The sequence below is a fragment of the Rhinoraja longicauda genome, chromosome 15 (genome assembly GCF_053455715.1).
Source record: "Rhinoraja longicauda isolate Sanriku21f chromosome 15, sRhiLon1.1, whole genome shotgun sequence".
Lineage (NCBI taxonomy): Eukaryota > Metazoa > Chordata > Chondrichthyes > Rajiformes > Arhynchobatidae > Rhinoraja > Rhinoraja longicauda.
This window is the reverse complement of record NC_135967.1, coordinates 41,544,645-41,564,166: the sequence shown is the minus strand read 5'-3', so window position 1 is coordinate 41,564,166 and position 19,522 is coordinate 41,544,645. Positions and strand designations below refer to the sequence as shown.

At 45.2% G+C, this 19,522-nt stretch overlaps 1 protein-coding gene across 7 annotated transcripts in view; it reads right to left on the bottom strand.

Moving 5' to 3' along the window:
* tenm1 (teneurin transmembrane protein 1) overlaps positions 1-19,522 on the bottom strand; it is a 1,669,493-nt gene that overhangs the window by 8,726 nt on the left and 1,641,245 nt on the right. For all 7 annotated transcript variants that reach the window (XM_078412545.1, XM_078412546.1, XM_078412547.1 and 4 more), the window contains one exon: positions 12,847-14,455. In XM_078412545.1, the coding sequence (XP_078268671.1) occupies positions 12,847-14,455 (1,609 nt within the window). The remainder of the gene's footprint in view (positions 1-12,846; positions 14,456-19,522) is intronic.

The window sequence follows — 19,522 nt, the reverse complement described above, 5'->3', positions numbered from 1 at the left end:
ATTTAATAGGAACCTGACGGTCAACTTTGTTACACAAAGGGTGGCGGGTGTATGGAACAAGCTGCCAGAGGAGGTAGCTGATGCTATTGTATCACTGCAGCTATTGCAACGTTTAAGAAACATTTAGGCAGGTACATGGATAGGACTTTTGCATGTGGACCTAGCGATTCTTGCATTTGGACTCAGTGGGCTGTTTCTATACATTCTGCTTTTAATTGGGAATTGTACTTATGTGTGGCATTTTTGTATGCAAAAATGAATTTCACTGTACCTTGGTGCACGTGATAATGAAGAACCATTGAACCTTTAGGACACGTTTAGAGGGATATGGGCCAAACACAAGCAGGTGGGACTAGTGTAGATGGGACATGTTGGTTGGTGTGGTCAAGTTGGGCCGAAGATCTTGTATCCACACTGTATGAATGAATGAATGAATGAATGAATGAATGAATAAGTTTATTGGCCAAGTATGTGCATATACAAGGAATGTGCCTTGGTGCTCCGCTCACAAATGACAACACAAACATACAGTTAACAATTAAGAATAAAGCATAACCACATCAAAACAATAGGGATACAACATTACGGTCTAAACATGTGGGTGAAAATAAACCAGAGCAAAAAAGAGACTACAGACTTTGGTTATTGAGTAGAACTATCACTCATGGAAAAAAGCTGTTTTTATGTCTAGCTGTGGCTGCTTTGACAGTCCGGAGTCGCCTTCCAGTGGGAAGTGCTTCGAAGTGCTCCATGACTCTATGAGCTGCTGCTGCTGCTGCTAATGAGGTGCCCACTTAGAAGCAATGGTGCCAGGATTGATGAGCAGGAACAGAAGGCAAATGGTTATTAACATTAGTGTTAGCAGTCCCTTGTAAATCCTTAATGCCACTCCTGGCTGACGGCAGATTATCAAGCTCAGCAAAAACTAGCAGGGAAGAAGGATGTTCTGTGTCTTTTTTTAATGAAACACATTTGGAAGATTGTTCAGCTGTAATCTATTGCAATGCCTTTGAATATTTTGAGATGGCAGGATGCTAAAATGGACTATTTTGCAGAATCAGACTTTTAAGTATGACACCGTGAGATGTCAGGGACTAGCGAGACACAAGACTCATCATGTTCTCATAGATTTCCTGTTGAGTTACTGAGGATATCATGGAACTGATAGAGGTTAGAGATGAAAAGAATGCATTTAAGTTTCTGCTATCAATTGAGGAGAAATATCGTATTAATTTACGTGCTCTATAAATGTTTGGATGACAATGGATGAGAAGTTCATGAGTTCAAAAGTGATAGGAGCAGAATTTGGCCATTTGGCCCATCAAGTCTATTCCACCATTCGATCATGGCTGATCTATCTCTCCCTCCTAACCCCATTATCCTGCCTTCTCCCCATAATCCCTGACACCTGTACTAATCGAGAATTTGTCAATCTCTGCCTTCAAAATATCTATTGACTTGGCCTCCACGGCCTTCACAGGTTCACCACCCTCTGGATAAAGCCATTCCTTCTCATCTCCTTTCTAAAGGTGCTTTCTTTAATTCTGAGGCTATGACCTCTTGTCCTAGACTCTCCCACTAGTGGAAACAACCTCCCACATCCACTCTATCCAGGCCCTCCACTATTCGGTAAGTTTCAATGAGGTCCCCCCTCATCCTTCTAAACTCCAGCGAGTACAGGCCCAGTGCCGTCAAACGCTCACCATATGTTAACCCAATCGTTCTTGGGATCATTCTCATAAACCTTCTCTGGGCCCTCTCCAACGGCAGTATATCATTCCTCAGATATGAGGCCCAAAATTGCTCAAGTTTAATTGAATTTAATGCTTACAGACAATGCTAGAAATGCATCGCTTACGCTGGGACCAAATGCATGTCATGGATGGTATTCATCTTTGTGCATTCAATTCCATTGTCTATATTGGGGGTCAACACTTTTGCATGCAACTAGTTCCAAAGAACAAACATACCCGTTTCCACATTCCTTTAAACACAAAATATGTGAAGCTTCATATAATGGATGTAATGAGTAGTGGCTTGAATGAATTAATTTGGATAAAGACTGGGATTTAAAAATACATGTTAAATATTTTTGGTATTCAAAACAAAAAGTGTTGGCATTGCAGGGACATGGATTAACAAATCTAAAGCTGATGAAATGTGTAGGAAGGAACTGCAGATGCTGGTTTACACTGAAGATAGACACAAAATGCTGGAGTAACTCAGCGGGAAAGGCAGCATCTCTGGATATATCGAAGGAACATGTGTCGTTTCGGGCCGAGACCCTTCTTCAGACTAAAGCAGATCTTAATTGTAAAATATAAATTGGTTTATTCAAGAAATATGAAATGAAAGGTTGGATTATGTAGGGAATGGAGGAATATGAATTATGTGCAGGCAGGTAAGCATTGGGTTTGGCATCATGTCCAGCACCCAAAGTGCCTGTTCCTGTGCTGTACTGTTCTGTATTTTAATGTTTCTGATAGTTAAAATATATACTTTGCTGAGAAACATGACTAATAATCTCTGTTTTTCCCCGATTTTCCCCCGAACAGAACATGTTGCTGTAAAGACTTTGTCAATCTGTGCATATGACTCACTGGTGATCTCACTGTGACACACATGATGACTATAAATGTGTAGGAAAATAACTGCAGATGCTGGTACAAATCAAAGGTATCACAAAATGCTGGAGTAACTCAGCGGGTCAGGCAGCATCTGTGGAGAACATGGATAGGTGACGTTTCACAGAGTGCTGGAGTAACTCAGCAGGTCAGGCAGCATCTCTGGAGAGAAGGAATGGGTGACATTTCGGGTCAACAACCTTCTTCAGACTGAAGAAGGGTCTTGACCCGAAACGTCACCCATTCCTTCTCTCCAGAGATGCTGCCTGACCCGCTGAGTTACTCCAGCATTTTGTGATACCTGATGACTATAAATAGTTCGGTATCATCCTGTGCCAAACTCCAAAAACCTACACTTAACATGTATATAGCATCATTTTCTGCACAGAATTCTGCATAAATTGTCCCAGGGGCTATGATAGTTTTAATTCCAGAGCAGGTTTAGATGACAGTGAACCACAAACAGCAGTCTGGCCTCTCCACTTAACATAATGCGAGTTTTTGCATTTTCACAGTTTCAAATTAAAACAAGGCTTGGCCACTTTCGTTGAATGTGATTTATTTTCAAAACGAGCTTACCAGAAATAGGAACTATTATATTTCTATATTTAGGCGGCACAGTGGTGCAGCGGTAGAGTTGCTGCCTTACGTTGCCAGAGACCCGGGTTCGATCCTGACCACGGGTGCAGTCTGTACGAAGTGTGCACGTTCTCCCTGTGACTGTGGGTTTTCTGCAGGTTCTCCGGTTTCCTCCCACATTCCAAAGAGGTGCGGGTTTGTAGGTTAATTGGCTTCTGTAAATTGTCCCTAGTGTGCAGGATAGAGCTAGCACGCGGGTGATCGCTGGTCGGTGCGGACTCGGTGGGCCGAAGGGCCTGTTTCCCCGCTGTATCTCTAAACTAAACTAGAAGTAAAGTATGTAGGAAAATAACTGCAGATGCTGGTTCAAATCGAAGGTAGACACAAAATGCTGGGGTAACTCAGCGGGACAGGCAGCATCTCAGGATAGAAGGAATGGGTGACGTTTCGGGTCGAGACCGAAGAAGGGTCTCGACCCGAAACGTCACCCATTCCTTCTCTCCTGAGATGCTGCCTGACCCGTTGAGTTACTCCAGCATTTTGTGTCTAGAAGTAAAATACACTACCGGTCATGGAATGTGAAATCACAGTCAGGGCCACTCAATTCTTTATGCACCTGGGATCTGGCAGTTTAGTTTAGTTTAGAGATACAGCAGGGGAAACAGGCTCTTCGGCCCACCGAGTCCGTACCGACCAGCGATCACCCGTACACTGGTTCCATGTTATCCCACTTTCTCACCCACTCCCTTCACACGAGGGAGAATTTACAAAGGCCAATTAATCTACAAACCTGCACTGCCTTTGGAATCTGGGAGGAAACTGGTGCACCCGGAGAAAACCCACGTGGTCCCAGGGAGAAGGTACAAACTCCACGCAGGCAGCAGCTGTAGTCAGGATCAAAATCGGGTCTCTGGCGCTGTGAGGCAGTAGCTCGCCACCTGTGCCACCCTTAGTTATGTCATCATTACACTAAACCACATTCTTCATCCACAACTATCAGGTTCTTGAACCAACCTTAATCCTATCTTGTCATAGAACATTATGGACCACCTCTTGCATTGTCATGGACTTAGAACAGAGAGCATAGAAAAGTAGAATACCGGAACATGCTCTTTGCCACACAATATCTGTCGTGAAGGATATGGACTAGTGTACATGCTGGTACATGATGGGCCAAAGGACCTGTTTCCATGCTGGATCACTCCATGACTCTAAGCTAAACCATTTGACCTGCACTCCTCTATTCCCGGCATATCCATGAGCCTAGCTAAAAGCCTCCTAAAACCCACTATCATATCTGTCTCCACCCCTGGCAGCACGTTCCGGGGACCACCAGCCTCTGTGTAAAGATCAGCCATGATTTAATGGCAGAGTAGACTTGATGGGCCAAATGGCCTAATTCTGCTTCTTTCACATGAACTGGCAGCAAAAAAATGCATAGGAAGGAACTGCAGATGCTGGTTTATACATAAGATAGACACAAAATGCTGGAGTCACTCAGCGGGACAGGCAGCATCTCAGGAGAGAGAGAATGGGCGACGTTTCAGGTCGAGACCCTTCTTCACCCTGAGATTCAGGGGAGAGGGAGACGAGAGATATTGACGAGTAAGGTGTGAAAATTACCGATCAAAGCAGACGATGATCAAGGAAATATATTTATTCACAAAATGCTGGAATAACTCAGCAGGTCCGGCAGCATCTCAGGAGAGAAGGAATGGGTGACGTTTCGGGTCGAGACCCTTCTTCAGACTGAAGAAGGATCTCGACCCGAAACGTTACCCATTCCTTCTGTCCTGAGATGCTGCCTGATCTGCTGAGTAACTCCAGCATTTTGTGAATAAATACCTTCGATTTGTACCAGCATCTGCAGTTATTTTCTTATATCAAGGAAATGTAGAATGGTTCATTGTTAGCTGAGGGGAATGTGAGAACGAGGCTTGCAATCAGTGAAATCCATCAGGAGGACAGTTAGACTAGCCGGAGAATTAGGGTGGGGGAGGGATGGAGAGAGAGGGGATGCAAGGGTTACTTGAAGTTGGAGAAATCAATATTCATACCGCTGGGTTGTAAGCAGCCCAATAAATGCATCATAACTAAAAGGTCCAAATTGCATTCTAATGTTCTTTTGCTCAAAGAGATATTTTTTGGAAAGCACCATCACCTGATTACACTTTGCATATCATGGAGCAAATTGTCATTTACTGTCCCTGCAAAAGAATGATGAATAGCTCGCAGCTAAAATAAGCACTTTTCTTTGAAGCAGATTAGTGATGGTTCTTGCAACTGTCTGGAACAGAATCAACTCCTTTTTTTAATTTCACACTGATTGAATTTGGTGCATCAAACTCTGACACTGAATGAAATTCATTATATGTTTGTACAGCCCTTTCAGTACAATTATCTGTCAGTCCGCCTTGTAGCTTTCAGCATCCTTAACAGCTTTTAAAAAATGAAATATTCATAAATCTTGACACATCTGAAATAAGAATGCTGCTCAACCATTAAAGCAATCAGTCACCCAGGACCATTTGACAGAAAGTAGGAAGAAATCTGCAAGTCAGGAGTATCAACGGCATTTTAACTTTTTCGTCGGTATTACTGCATGGTGGCGCAGCGGTAGAGTTGCTGCCTCACAGTGCCAGAGACCCGGGTTCCACCCTAGCCACGGGTGCTGTCTGTACGGAGTTTTTACGTTCTCCCTGTGACCTGCCTGGGTTTTTTTTCCGAGATCTTTGGATTCCTCCCACACTCCAAAAACGGTCAAGTTTGTAGGTTAATTGGCTTGGCATGAATGTCAAATTGTCCCTAGTGAGTGTAGGATAGTGTTAGTGCGCGGGGATCACTGGTTGGCGTGAAGGGCCTGTTTCCTGTTATCTCTAAACTAAACTAAACTAAACTATCATTTAAAGAAAAATCTCTAGAAATTGGGTTGCACCCTTTAGAGAGTCAAGAGTGTTTAATTGTCATATGTACTGGCAATGGGAAAATGAAATTCTTACATGCTGCACCTTAACAGGCCCATAAATACAATAACACATAGATAAATATATAATAATTAATACTGTAAATGAATAACCATTATACTTGGTGACCATAATAGTGTTACTGGTCGACAGTGCAACCAAAGATGAATTCCATAGAAGATCATAGGAGATACAAGGAACTGCAGATGCTGGTTTACAACAAAAAAAAAGACAGAAAGTGCTGGAGTAACTCAGCAGGTCAGGCAGCATCTGTGGGAAAAAATGGATAGGTGACGTTTTGGGTCGGCGGTCTGAGGAAGGGTCCCAACCCTAAACATCACAGAGAAAGGTTGCACGTTTGACCTCTAAATTAGTTAGGTAAGGGAGGTCGTGTGACCTGGATGAGTAACATAATTAAATAGGCACCTGATACTGGAAAATGTGTGTTAAATGTTTAATTGTCCCGTTTTCCCAATGAGTGCTATTTCCCCTGATAATTGCCTAGTAAAGAATAGATACATCTGACCGTGGTTCTTCGGCGTGAGAAACAAATACTAACTATCCAACTTCTAGACAAAAGATCACTGTATCAACCAGATTGATTCCTGGGATGGCAGGACTTTCATATGAAGAAAGACTGGATAGACTCGGTTTGTACTCGCTGGAATTTAGAAGATTGAGGGGGGATCTTATAGAAACTTACAAAATTCTTAAGTGGTTGGACAGGCTAGATGCAGGAAGATTGTTCCCTATGTTGGGGAAGTCCAGAACAAGGGGTCACAGTTTAAGGATAAGGGGAAAGTCTTTTAGGACCGAGATGAGAAAGTTTTTTTTCACACAGAGTGGTGAATCTGTGGAATTCTCTGCCACAGAAGGTAGTTGAGGCCAGTTCATTGGCTATATTTAAGAGGGAGTTAGATGTGGCCCTTGTGGCTAAAGGGATCAGGGGGTATGGAGAGAAGGCAGGTACGGGATACTGAGTTGGATGATCAGCCATGATCATATTGAATGTCGGTGCAGGCTCGAAGGGCCGAATGGCCTACTCCTGCACCTATTTTCTATGTTTCTATGTTTCTATGTATCATAAGTTACAAACATCTTAAAGGACCCACCAACTTAGCAATAGAGTTGGATTCATGCAGCGTGGAAACAGGCCCGTTGGCCCAACTTGCTCACTCTGACTAAGGTGCCCCATCTACACTAGTCCCACCTGCCAGCGTTTGGCCCATATTCCTCTAAACCCAAGCACCTGTCCAAATGTTTCTTAAAACTTGTGATGGTACCATAAGAGATTAGGTACACTCTTATGATTTCAACTTTGGCCGGTAGGATGTATGTGAACTGATAAAGGATTGGCAACCATCAGAAAAAATGGGAGTTGCAGAATTAAGTCTGTGCCGTATCTGGCAAGTAGAGGTTTGCCATTCATCCCATTCCATTGATGAGCCAACAACCCCTTTTGCTGAATCTTCAACTTCATTCCTCTCCACGACCACCATATGACATTGATCTGGAGTAACCCAGTGGAACAGGCAGCATCTCTGGATAGAAGGAACGGGTGACGTATCAGGTCGAGACCCTTCTTCAGTCCCGAAATGTCACCCATCCCTTCTCTCCAGAGATGCTGCCTGTCCCGCTGAGTTACTCCAGCATTTTGTGCCTATCTTCGGTGTACACCAGCATCTGCAGTTCCTTCCTACTGCAGGGATAGAGGGATATGGGCCAAATGCAGGTAGGTGGGATTAGTGTAGATGGGACATATTGGCCAGGTGCAGGCAAGTTGGGCTGAAAGGCCTGTTTCCACGACTCTATGACTCTATGTGAGTGTTGATTCAGATTGTGAATGTATATTAGATTATTGACTGTTTTCCAGTGTTCCCTGCAGGATTGTATCAGGAGCTATGCACATATGTCTACAGGGACTTCTGTCTGAAGTGATAACTTGGTATTCTTGAGAGTACAATAAATTATGAATAAATCCCACTTTGTGCCTTGGCTACATTTATTTTGATCCGTCTGGAATCAGTCTCAGACTCGATGGAAATAACTGCTTGAAGCAGTCTTTTTAAAGAAAGGCTCAGATGTTACCTTAGTCATAAACAATTCATAGTTCTTAAAAATCTGTTCACTCTGCCATGCATAATAAGAAAAAATAAACAGTTCTTTCAATGCCATGTATCCAAACCTATGATTGGACCATTTCTGAAAATAATCCATTTAAAATAGTGAAGAGTTTTACCTGGTTAATAAGGCATTTGAAAATTCCATGTAAAAGTACATTTAATTCAATAACCCAGGGCTCCTTCATGGCTGAAAGTACGACATTTTTGGAATAAATGCACTTACTTGATCCATACAGGCATTGGAGGTTACGAGGCTCATATTAGATTAGCTAATCTAATCAATAAATTATATCAAAATACCACATGTTGGTGTATCAATACAAATAAAGGTAGCCAGGAAATATAAAAAGCTAGCATAAAGTATGATAGATCAATGTAGGATCATATTTAGCTGACAGTTCTTGCACATTTAGAGCAATACAAGATTTAGATTTTTTAGATTTAGAGATACAGCGCAGAAACAGGTCCTTCGGCCCACCGGGTCCGCGCCGCCCAGCGATCCCCACACACTAACACTATCCTACACCCACTAGGGACAATTTTTACATTTGCCCAGCCAATTAACCTACATACCTGTACGTCTTTGGTGTGTGGGAGGAAACCGAACATCTCGGAGAAAACCCACGCAGGTCACGGGGAGAACGTACAAACTCCGTACAGACGGCGCCCGTAGTCACGATCGAACCCGAGTCTCCGGCGCTGCATTCACTGTAAGGCAGTAACTCTACCGCTGCGCCACCGTGCCTAACATCTCAATAACAGAAAAATAAGAACAAAGCACGGTGGCGCAGCGGTAGAGTTGCTGCCTTACAGCACCAGAGACGGGTGCTTGTCTGTACGGAGTTTGTACGTTCTCCCCATGACCTGCGTAGGTTTTCTCCAAGATCTTCAGTTTCCTCCCGCACTCCAAAGACGTGCAGGTTTGTAGGTTAATTGGCTTGGTATAAATGTAAAATTGTAAAATTGTCCTTTGTGTGCGTAGGATAGTGTTAATGTGCAGTGATCGCTGGTCGGTGCGGACTCAGTGGGCCGAAGGGCCTGTTTCCACGCTGTATCTCTAAGCTAAACTGAGGGAGATTCACTTGTATCGGGGAAGGTGATTGCTCATGGTGTGGGGAGGGAGGGTTTCCCTATGAATAGAGATTAAGCAGACAAGGTCTATACCCTTGAGAGCGTAGAACAAAGTGGGATGTTCTTATTGAGGCATTAGAAAATTCTGATGCATCCTGACAGGGGGAGATGCAGGACTGATATATTCCTTGGGTTAAAAAAAAGACACAAAGTGCTGGAGTAACTCAGCAGGTCCGAGAGCATCTCTGGAGTCTGAAGAAGGGTTCCGACCCGTAACGTCACCTATTCCTTTTCTCCAGCGATGCTGCCTGACCCGCTGTTACTCCAGCATTCTGTGTCTATTCGGAGAACATAGACTGAGTTTCTGCTGAATTAGTCCAGCGCTTTGTGTCTTTCCTTTTCTGTAAACCAGCATTGTGTAAACCACTAATTGTTGATTTACACTGGGAACAACAGTGGTCCCAGCCCCGATCCCTATGGACCACTAATAATCCCCTTCTTCCATTGTGAATCTCCTTGACCGCCAATCTCCTTTTGTTGGCACTGGGCCTGTACTCGCTGGAGTTTAGAAGAGGGGGCACCTCATTGAAATGTACAGAATAGAGAAAGGCTTGGATAGAGTGGATGTGGAGAGGATGCTTCCACTAGTCATAGAGTGATACAGTATGGAAACAGGCCCTTTGGCCCAACTTGCCCACATCGGCCAACATCCCAGCTAGTGGGAGAGTCTGTGACAAGAGGTCACAGCCTTAGAATTAAAGGACACTCTTTTAGGAAGGAGATGAGGAGGAATTTCTTTAGTCAGAGGGTGGTGAATCTGTGGAACTCTTTGCCACAGAAGGCTGTGGAGGCCAAGTCAGTGGATATATTTGAGACAGAGATAGATAGATTCTTGATTAGTATGGGTGTCAGAGGTTATGGGGAGAAGGGAGGAAAATGGGGCTAGGAGGGAGAGATAGATCAGCCATGATTGAATGGCGAAGTACTTGATTGGACAAATGGCCTAATTCTACTCCTATCACTTTTGATCTGAAGAAGGGTCTCAATCCGAAACGTCACCCATTCCTTCTCTCCAGAGATGCTGCCCAGTCCCGCTGAGTTACTCCAGCATTTTGTGTCTACCTTTGATTTAAACCAGCATCTGCAGTTCATTCCTACACACTTCAGATCTTATGATCTATTAATCTTATGACTCCCACTCTCCATCCAAGATGGTGCCCAACAGGCGACTATTTGTGTGCTAGCCACAGAAGCAAATCTACAAACACATGTTACAATCGCTCCATACTCTTAAATCTCTCTATGCACTGTAAATGGATCGATTGCAATCATGTAATGTCTTTCTGCTGACCGGTTAGCACGCAACAAAAGCTTTTTGCCGCACCTCGGTACATGTGACAATAAACAAAACTAAACTAAACTGCTCTCTATCCTGAAGCCAGTCAGCAATCCATCTGCTACTTGTTTTCTAACTCCATATTATCTGACAATCATTACTCTATTAAGGAATACTTTATCAAAGGCCCTTTGGAAATTGAGATAGATTTCCTTTCTACTGCATTATAATTGTCTACACTCCCTGTTACATCTGCAAAATATTCAATAAGGCCAATCAATCTAGAACTCCTCTTTTGAAATCAATGCTGGTAATTCATTATTATACTTTTCATTGCAAAGTGGCTTTCTATTCTCTCCTTCAGTGTTGATTCCATTACGTTCCCCACGTAGTGCTGGCTGGCGTGTCCGCCCCTAGAACTGTTCCGTCCTCCTTAAGTATATTCTTACGTTATATATCTGGTCTCTTTTAGACTTTAGAGATACAGTGCGGCAACAGACCATTCAGCCCACCGAGTCCACGCTGACCAGTGATCATCCCGGACACTATTTATCCACAAAATGCTGGAGTAACTCAGCAGGTCAGGCAGCATCTCGGGAGAGAAGCAATGGGCGACGTTTCGGGTTGAGACCCTTCTTCAGACCCGGACACTAACACTATCCTACACTCTAGGGGCAATTTACAATTTCTCCGAAGCTAATTAACCGACGAACCTGTACGTCTTCGGGATGTGGGAGGAAGCCAGAGCATTCGGGGAAAACCCACGCAGGTCACGGGGAGAACGTACAAACTCCGTACATAGTCACGATCGAACTCAGGTCCCTGGCGCGTAAGGCAGCAACTCTACTGCTGCGCCACCGCGCCGTCATCTGGCACTTAATAAGATATGTAATATCTTATTAAATTTGTCTTTATTGAAGCTAATGGAACTAAATTTTAGAAGCAGAATCAATGCATCACTGTTACTCTACAGCGTGCTGGGTTTAGGCCCAAAACATTGACCTCCCTTTTTGCCCTCAGATGCTTCTCGACACGCTGAGTCCCTCCAGCAGATTGCATGTTGCCCTTGTTTCTTGTGTTCTCCTCCATTCCAATTGTTATGATTGTGAAAAATAAATCCACACAGAACAATCAAATCCTTTAGAAGGGCTGACAATTAAATGGAATATTAAACATGTCTCATGAAAACTGTGGACATACAAAAGATTGTGGATGCTGGAGTCTTGAGTCAAACACAAAGTGCTGGAGGAACCCAGCAGGTCAGGCGGCATTTGGAGAGGGAATGGAGATCTGAAGACCTCTGAAGAATGGTCCTGCCCCAAAATGTTGTCTGTCGTTTCCTTTCCCAGATGCTGCCTGACCTGCTGAATTCCTCCTTTCCAATGAAAGTTGTATCCCCTCTACTTTAACCTGAATGGAAAGCCATCTTCAAAGAGGCGTCAAAGGGTGGTGCAGCTGTAGAGTTGTGCCTTACCCTAGGACAAATCCTGACTATGAGTGCTGTCTGTACAGAGTTTGTACGTTCTCCCCGTGACCTGAGTGGTTTTTCTCCGGTTACTCCGGTTTCCTCCCACACTCCAAAGTCGTACAGGTTTGTAGGTTAATTGCAAATTGTAAATTTGTCGGAGATAAAACTAGGTAAAATTGTAAATTGTCGCTAGTGTCAGATGGGATAGGGTTAGTGTGCGGGGATCACTGGCCGGCGTGGACTTGGTGTGCCGAAGGGCCTGTTTCTGCTATGTATCTCTCAACTAAACTAAGTTCAAATGAAACAGATTAATGTTCTAAACTTCAGCTCTTACATGCCGACTCTTACATAAACGTTGACCATAATTTAATAGCTTTTAAGGTATTTGAGATCTCCTTTGCACCAAAAACAGACACAGAATGCTGGAGTAACTCAGTGGGTCAGGCAGCGTCTCTGGAGAGAAGGAATGGGTGATGTTTTGGTTCGAGACCCTTCTTCAGACGGTCTCAACCCGAAATGTCGCCCATTCCTTCTCTCCGGCGATGCTGCCTCTCCTGCTGGGTTACTCCAGCATTTTGTGTCTATCTTCGATGTGAACCAGTATCTGCAGTTCCTTCCGACACATCTCCTGTGCACCAAAACCTCCTTTGCACATAAGACCAAGTTATGCATCAATCCTTACCTGTAGTGAATTGTGCGATGTCCTGGACAGTGCTGACCGGGTTGTTACTTTTAAATGAATACAGGTTGAATGGAGAGAGATTGTTATTTAAGTCCTTCCAGAGGTCATAGTTTGGCGTGGTCCAGCGGCCAGACACGACATCATAATCACGGCGGCCTAAATGCAGGAGCTTAGACAGGGGGTCGTAAAGCCCTCCGTGAAAACCAATAACCACTTGGAAATTTGCATTGGTATCCTGGTAGATATCTCCGTAAGGCGTGTACTGCATCTGCTTAATAACCTGTCCAGAATTGCTGAAGACAGCCAGGGGAGTTCCCGTGTTGTCACAGGTCACGTAGAACTCTTCGCCGTTGCTGATCTCCATGGCGATCAGATGGCCCTGGAGGTCGTAGTAGAGGGACGTGATCTCAGAGTTGGTGTGGTTGTAAATGTGAGTCACCCTGGTTGGGTTAATGAGGTCGGCGTAGAAGAACTGCAGGTGTTGGGCGGCGTTAGTCTTACGGGCTACGCGTCTCCCGAGCCCGTCGTAGCGGTACAGCATGCTCCAGCCTCCGGTGGTACTGTACGCTCTGTCGAGCAGGCCGTTGGAGTTGTAGTCGAACATGGTGTCTCCTCGCTGCTGGAGGAAGCCGTCCTCGTCCATCCTGTACGGCACCTCCCCGAACCTGTTGATCCTGTCTCGCAGGTCGTATCTCAGCGGGGTTACATGGGCGCTGTTTTCGTAGCTCATCAAGTTGATGTTGCCGTTCAGGTCATAGTTGTATCGCCACTGGGGCTTGTTGTTAATGGACACGGTCTGGAGCTGTCCGTCGGCGTCGTACTCGTAGGAGTGCTTGGTGAGATTGGCATCGGGGCCCACCCTCACCTCGCACATTATCGTGCGTCCCATGTTGTCGTATTGGACCGTCATCCAGTAGGTGATGGATCTCAGGATCTCAAACTGGACTTCTCGCACCTGGCCGTTGGCGTTGAACTTCTTGGTGTGTGTCATGACGGCGGTGGTGATGATTTGGTTGAGATCGTAGTAGATCACGCTGAACTTCCCAAACTGCTCGGACCGGCCCGAGACATCGTCATGCCGATACAGGTCAATGGGCAGAGGGGTTTCATTGATCATGGCCTGCATGCTGGTAATCCGGAAGTTATTGTAACTGTAGTCAAACCGGGCGTTGACGAGGTCTTCGTCGCTGAACCTAAAGATCTGCCGTGCCACCAGTGGACCTGTTTGTCTGAATCGGACAGTGCAGGTGAACCCTTCATGCACCAGCTGGATGGTTTTAATCACACCGGCCGCCTCGTCGTACGTGAAGTTGACCTGAGTGGTGTCGTAGAGAATCTCGGAGAACTTGGACAGCTTGGTGTACTTGTAGATCACCATCCGCCCGGTGCCAAGGAACAATGTCTGGAGCAAGCGGCCATCCTCCATGTAATCTTGGATGATGGAGGCACTGCTGTCAGGCGGAGTGTAGATATTCCTGTAATACCCGACGGAGCAGATGGTTTGCATGGTATGTCGAACCATGCTGGGCATGGTGACCGAGTAGAGTCGATCAGTCACATCGTAGTCAAAAATGTATCTTCGCTGGCTGTGCAGCAGAAGTGTCACAGACTGTTGAAAACAAAGAAGTTACTCGATGACAATTCAACATACCTGTAAAAATATTAGAGGCATAGAGTGTGGAAGCAGGCCCTTCGGCTCAACTTCCCCACACCGACCAACATGTCCCATCCATTTCACAAAATGCTGGAGTAACTCAGCATCTCAGGAGAGGAGGAATGGGTGACGTTTCGGGTCGAGACCCTTCTTCAGACTGATGTCAGGGGGGCGAAATACCTTCGATTTGTACCAGCATCTGCAGTTATTTTCTTACACAACATGTCCCATCCACACGTCCCACCTGCGTTTGGCCCATATCCCGTGCTATCCATGTACCTGCTGAAATGTCTCTTGAACGTTGCAATAGTCCCTGCCTCAACTACCTCCTCCGGCAGATCCTTCCATACACCCACCACCCTTGGTGTGAGAAAGTTACCCCTCCAGTTCCTATTAAATCTTTCCCCCTCATCTTGAACCTATGGCTTCTGGATCTTGATTCCCCATCTCCTGGCAAGAGACTCTGTGTATCTACCCGATCTATTCCTCTTATGATTTTATACACCTCTATAAGATCACCCGACATCCTCCTGTGCTCCAAGGGATAGAGTCCTAGCCTGCTCAACCCCTCCCTGCAGTTCAGGCCCTTGACTCCTGGCAACATCCTCGTAAATGTTCTCTGCACCCTTTCCAGCTTGACAATAAAATGGTCCCCAGTAACGGACTGTTCCAGATGCTACGATCAGGCAAACGCCTCCGCTGTCACGCTGTGAAAACGGAGAGGATGAGACGGAGCTTCTTCCCACAGGCCATCAGGACTGTCAACTTTTATAACCCAGAGACTAAATTTTTGTCGACAATAATAGTAACTTATTAACTTTATTTATATGCTGTAACTGTAATTCTTTTTGTGCACAACCCGCAGGCATTGCCACTTTCATTTCACTGCACATCGTGTATGTGTATGTGACAAATAAATTTGACTTGACTTGACTTGACTTGAACTGAACACAATACTCTAAAGGTGGCCTCACCAATGTCTTATATAACTGCAACATGACCTCCCAACTTCTCTCTTCAAATCTATATCCTTAAAAAAAATTTCAATCACGTAACACAATAATTTAAGGTAAACTTGCTTTACAATTTTTATTTAAGATTCTCTCTACAATTCAGTGTAAAGGGCGGATGAAAGGGGGGATCAGTGCCAGTGAGCAGGCTGTGGGCTTGTATTCAACGCCTCCCAGTCACTCTTTGTGGTCAGCCGTGGGAGAAGGACAGAGGGATCATCGGTCAATATATCTAGGTCAATGTTTCAATAGACAATAGACAATAGGTGCAGGTGGAGGCCATTCGGCCCATCGAGCAAGCACCGCCATTCAATGTGATCATGGCTGATCATTCTCAATCAGTACCCCGTTCCTGCCTTCTCCCCATACCCCCTGACTCCGCTATCCTTAAGAGCTCTATCTAGCTCTCTCTTGAATGCATTCAGAGAATTGGCCTCCACTGCCTTCTGAGGCAGAGAATTCCACAGATTCACAACTCTCTGACTGAAAAAGGTTTTTCCTCATCTCAGTTCTAAATGGCCTACCCCTTATTCTTAAACTGTGGCCCCTTGTTCTGGACTCCCCCAACATTGGGAACATGTTTCCTGTCTCTAACGTGTCCAACCCCTTAATAAGCTTATACGTTTCGATAAGATCCCTCTCATCCTTCTAAATTCCAGTGCACACAAGCCTAGCCGCTCCAGTCTTTCAACATATGACAGTCCTGCCATTCTGGGAATTAACCTAGTAAACCTACGCTGCACGCCCTCAATAGCAAGAATATCCTTCCTCAAATTTGGAGACCAAAACTGCACACAGTACTCCAGGTGTGGTCTCACTAGGGCCCTGTACAACTGCAGAAGGACCTCTTTGCTCCTATACTCAACTCCTCTTGTTATGAAGGCCAACATTCCATTGGCTTTCTTCACTGCCTGCTGTACCTGCATGCTTCCTTTCAGTGACTGATGCACTAGGACACCCAGATCTCGTTGTACGTCCCCTGTTCCTAACTTGACACCATTCAGATAATACTCTGCCTTCCTATTCTTACCACCAAAGTGGATAACCTCACACTTATAACCTCACAGTGTCGGTGGAGTGGGCCGCTGGAGGCCCTGCAGCAGCCGAGAGATCGCGTGGATCAGGCGTTGCTGGCGGCCCCGACAATACAAGAGGCGTTGCCCGCACTTGATTCATTTGACAATTAACTGCGTTACAAATGCACACGAACAAACCAATAATCAGCACTTGAGAACTCAAGTATCACTCAAGGTTGAAAGCAAGTGTTGCAGGAAACCACTCAGCAAGTCAGGCTTTCTGCTGGAGAGACAGAATTAGCACATGAAACCCGGTCTGCCTGACCCTCTGAATGAATTTCTTTGTGTGCATCATAACGGCGGTATTAATTATTTGGTTGAGATTGTAGTAGATTGCACTGAACTTTTCAAATTGTTCTGACCGGCCTGAGACATCGTTGTGCTGATAAAGGTCAATGGGCAGTGGAGTTTCATTGATCATAGCCTGCATGCTGAGGTGTGGAGCGAGCAGCCAACTAGGATGCATCACCCATGGTCAGCCATGGCCGAGGGGGCCTAAGAAGGAGGAGCCTGCATGCTGTTAATTCAGAAGTTATTATAACTGCAGTCATGAATTACGGGATGTTCCCAGGGATAAACATAGGGACGGGCAGCAAGTTCTATTGGAAGACCATCAACCCAGTGGGAAAAAGGGTCTCGACTCGAAATGTCACCCATTCCTTCTCTCCCGAGATGCTGCCTGACTCGCTGATTTACTCCAGCATTTTAGTGTCTACCTTCGAAAGAATCTAATTGTTCTGCCCCAAACCTGTTGGTCTTCCAGCAGAGTACGATTTCTGCCAGGGAATGTTGCCGACTGGCATATTGCAGACTGCAGGAGTATGTGCTGAGGGACGCGCTGAGAGGTTCTCAGTCTGAAGAAGGGTCTCGACCCGAAACGTCACCCATTCCTTCTCTTCTCTCCAGGGAAGCCGCCTGTCCCGCTGAGTTACTCCAGCACTTTGTGTCTATCTTCAGTGTAAACCAGCATCTGCAGTTCCTTCCTACGCTGACGCAGCCAATGCCAAGGTTCTGAGGGGGAGGACCACAGTCTAGGGACCTTACGCTGCTGGACATTCAGGGGCACAAGGGAAGGGAGATCACCCCAGAGGACCACAAGACATGCAAGAGTGTTTTATGCAAAGATCGGTGCTAACATTACTGACTGTGACACCACCCTCTGCAACCTCTTGTGTTCCGAGTTTATAGGTCATAGGAGTCTACTCCGCCATTCAATCATGGCTGATCTACCTTTCTCCCATTCTCATGCCTTTTCCCCTTAACCTCTGATGCTCTTGCGAATCAAGAACTTATCAATCTCAGTTTTTAAAATACCCAATGATTTGGCCTCCACATCTTTCCATGCGGATGATACCTGACCCGCTGAGTTACTCCAGCACTTTGTGTTTTTTTGCTCAGGATTCCAGTACTTGCGGTTCCCTGTGTGTCTTCTAAATGCTTCTCTTGGATCTGTTCCTACCAGTCTTTTAGACAATGCCCTCCAGGTCGTTAATGTTTCATGAAGGTAAAATGGGAGAACCTGCCAGTGGGGAAGTGGAGTAAATAATGATTTGCGTTGGTCAGCACCATTGCTTTTAATTTCATTTCTGAACTCTTTAGTATCACTTCATTCCCCTTCATTTTTCACCTTTTGAAGGTTATAGCTCACTGTCTTTGAAAAGAAATTTAATTCTTAATTTAGAAGCTCCTTCTGATGAAATATCCCGTGGTGTCTTGCAGCATGTTTTTACTTCTATCTTTTCAAGATCATTAAACTTGGTTGTCGGTTTTGGATGACGGGCACAATTTCTCTTTGCATAATTAAACCGGCTACAAGGGGTTTGTTCGACTGGAAACGTGCCACAGGTTGACAGGGTGGGAGCGGAGCTGCAGGAAGTTACAGTGCAGATAGACAACAAAATGCTGGAGTAACTCAGGCAGCATCTCTGGAGAGAAGGAATGGGTGATGCTTCGGGTCGAGACCCTTCTTCAGACTGTGTTGCACATCGGAAGGTGCCCAGAGGAGGTTTACGAGAATGATCCCCCACTAATGATTGGGTTAGCACATGATGAGTGTTTGACGGCATTGGGTTTGATGGAACTCGCTGGAGTTTAGAAGGATGAGGGGGGACCTCATTGAAACTTACCGAATAGTGAAAGGCCTGGATACAGTGGATGTGGAGAGGGTGTTTCCACTAGTGGGAGAGTGTAGGACCAGAGGTCATAGCCTCAGAATAAAAGGACATACATTTAGAAAGGAGATGAGGAGGAATTTCTGTAGTCAGACAGTGGTGAATCTATGGAATTCATTGCCACAGACCAAGTCAATGGATATTTTTAAGGCAAAGATTGACACATTTTTGATGAGTACGGCTGCCAGGGGTTTTGGGGCAAAGGCAGGAGAATGAGATTGAGAGGGAAAGATAGATCAGCCATGATTGAATGGCGGAGTAAACTTGATGGGCTGAATGGCCTAATATTCTTCTCCTAAAACTTATGAATCTTGTGGCAGCTTATGAACCTCATATCACACCCAGAAACACTCAGGACTCAAGGCCTGAGCTGTAGGGAGAGGTTGAGCAGGCTGGGACTCTATTCTCTGGAGCGCAGGAGGATGAGGGGTGATCTTATAGAGGTGTATAAAATCATGAGAGGAATAGATCAGGTAGACAAACAGTCTCTTGCCAAGAGTAGGGGAATTGAGAACCAGAGGGCATAGGTTTAAGGGTGAAGAGGGAAAGATTTTATAGGAATCTGAGGGGTAATCTTTTCACATAAAGGGTTATTGGGTGTATGGAACAAACTGTCAGGAGATAGGTGAAGCACGGACTATCGCAACTTTTAAGAACCATTTCAGCAGGTACATGGAAAGGACAGGTTTAGAGGGATATTGGGCCAAATGCAGGCAAGTGGGACTAGTGTAAATGGAACATGTTGGTTGGTGTGGGCAAGTTGGG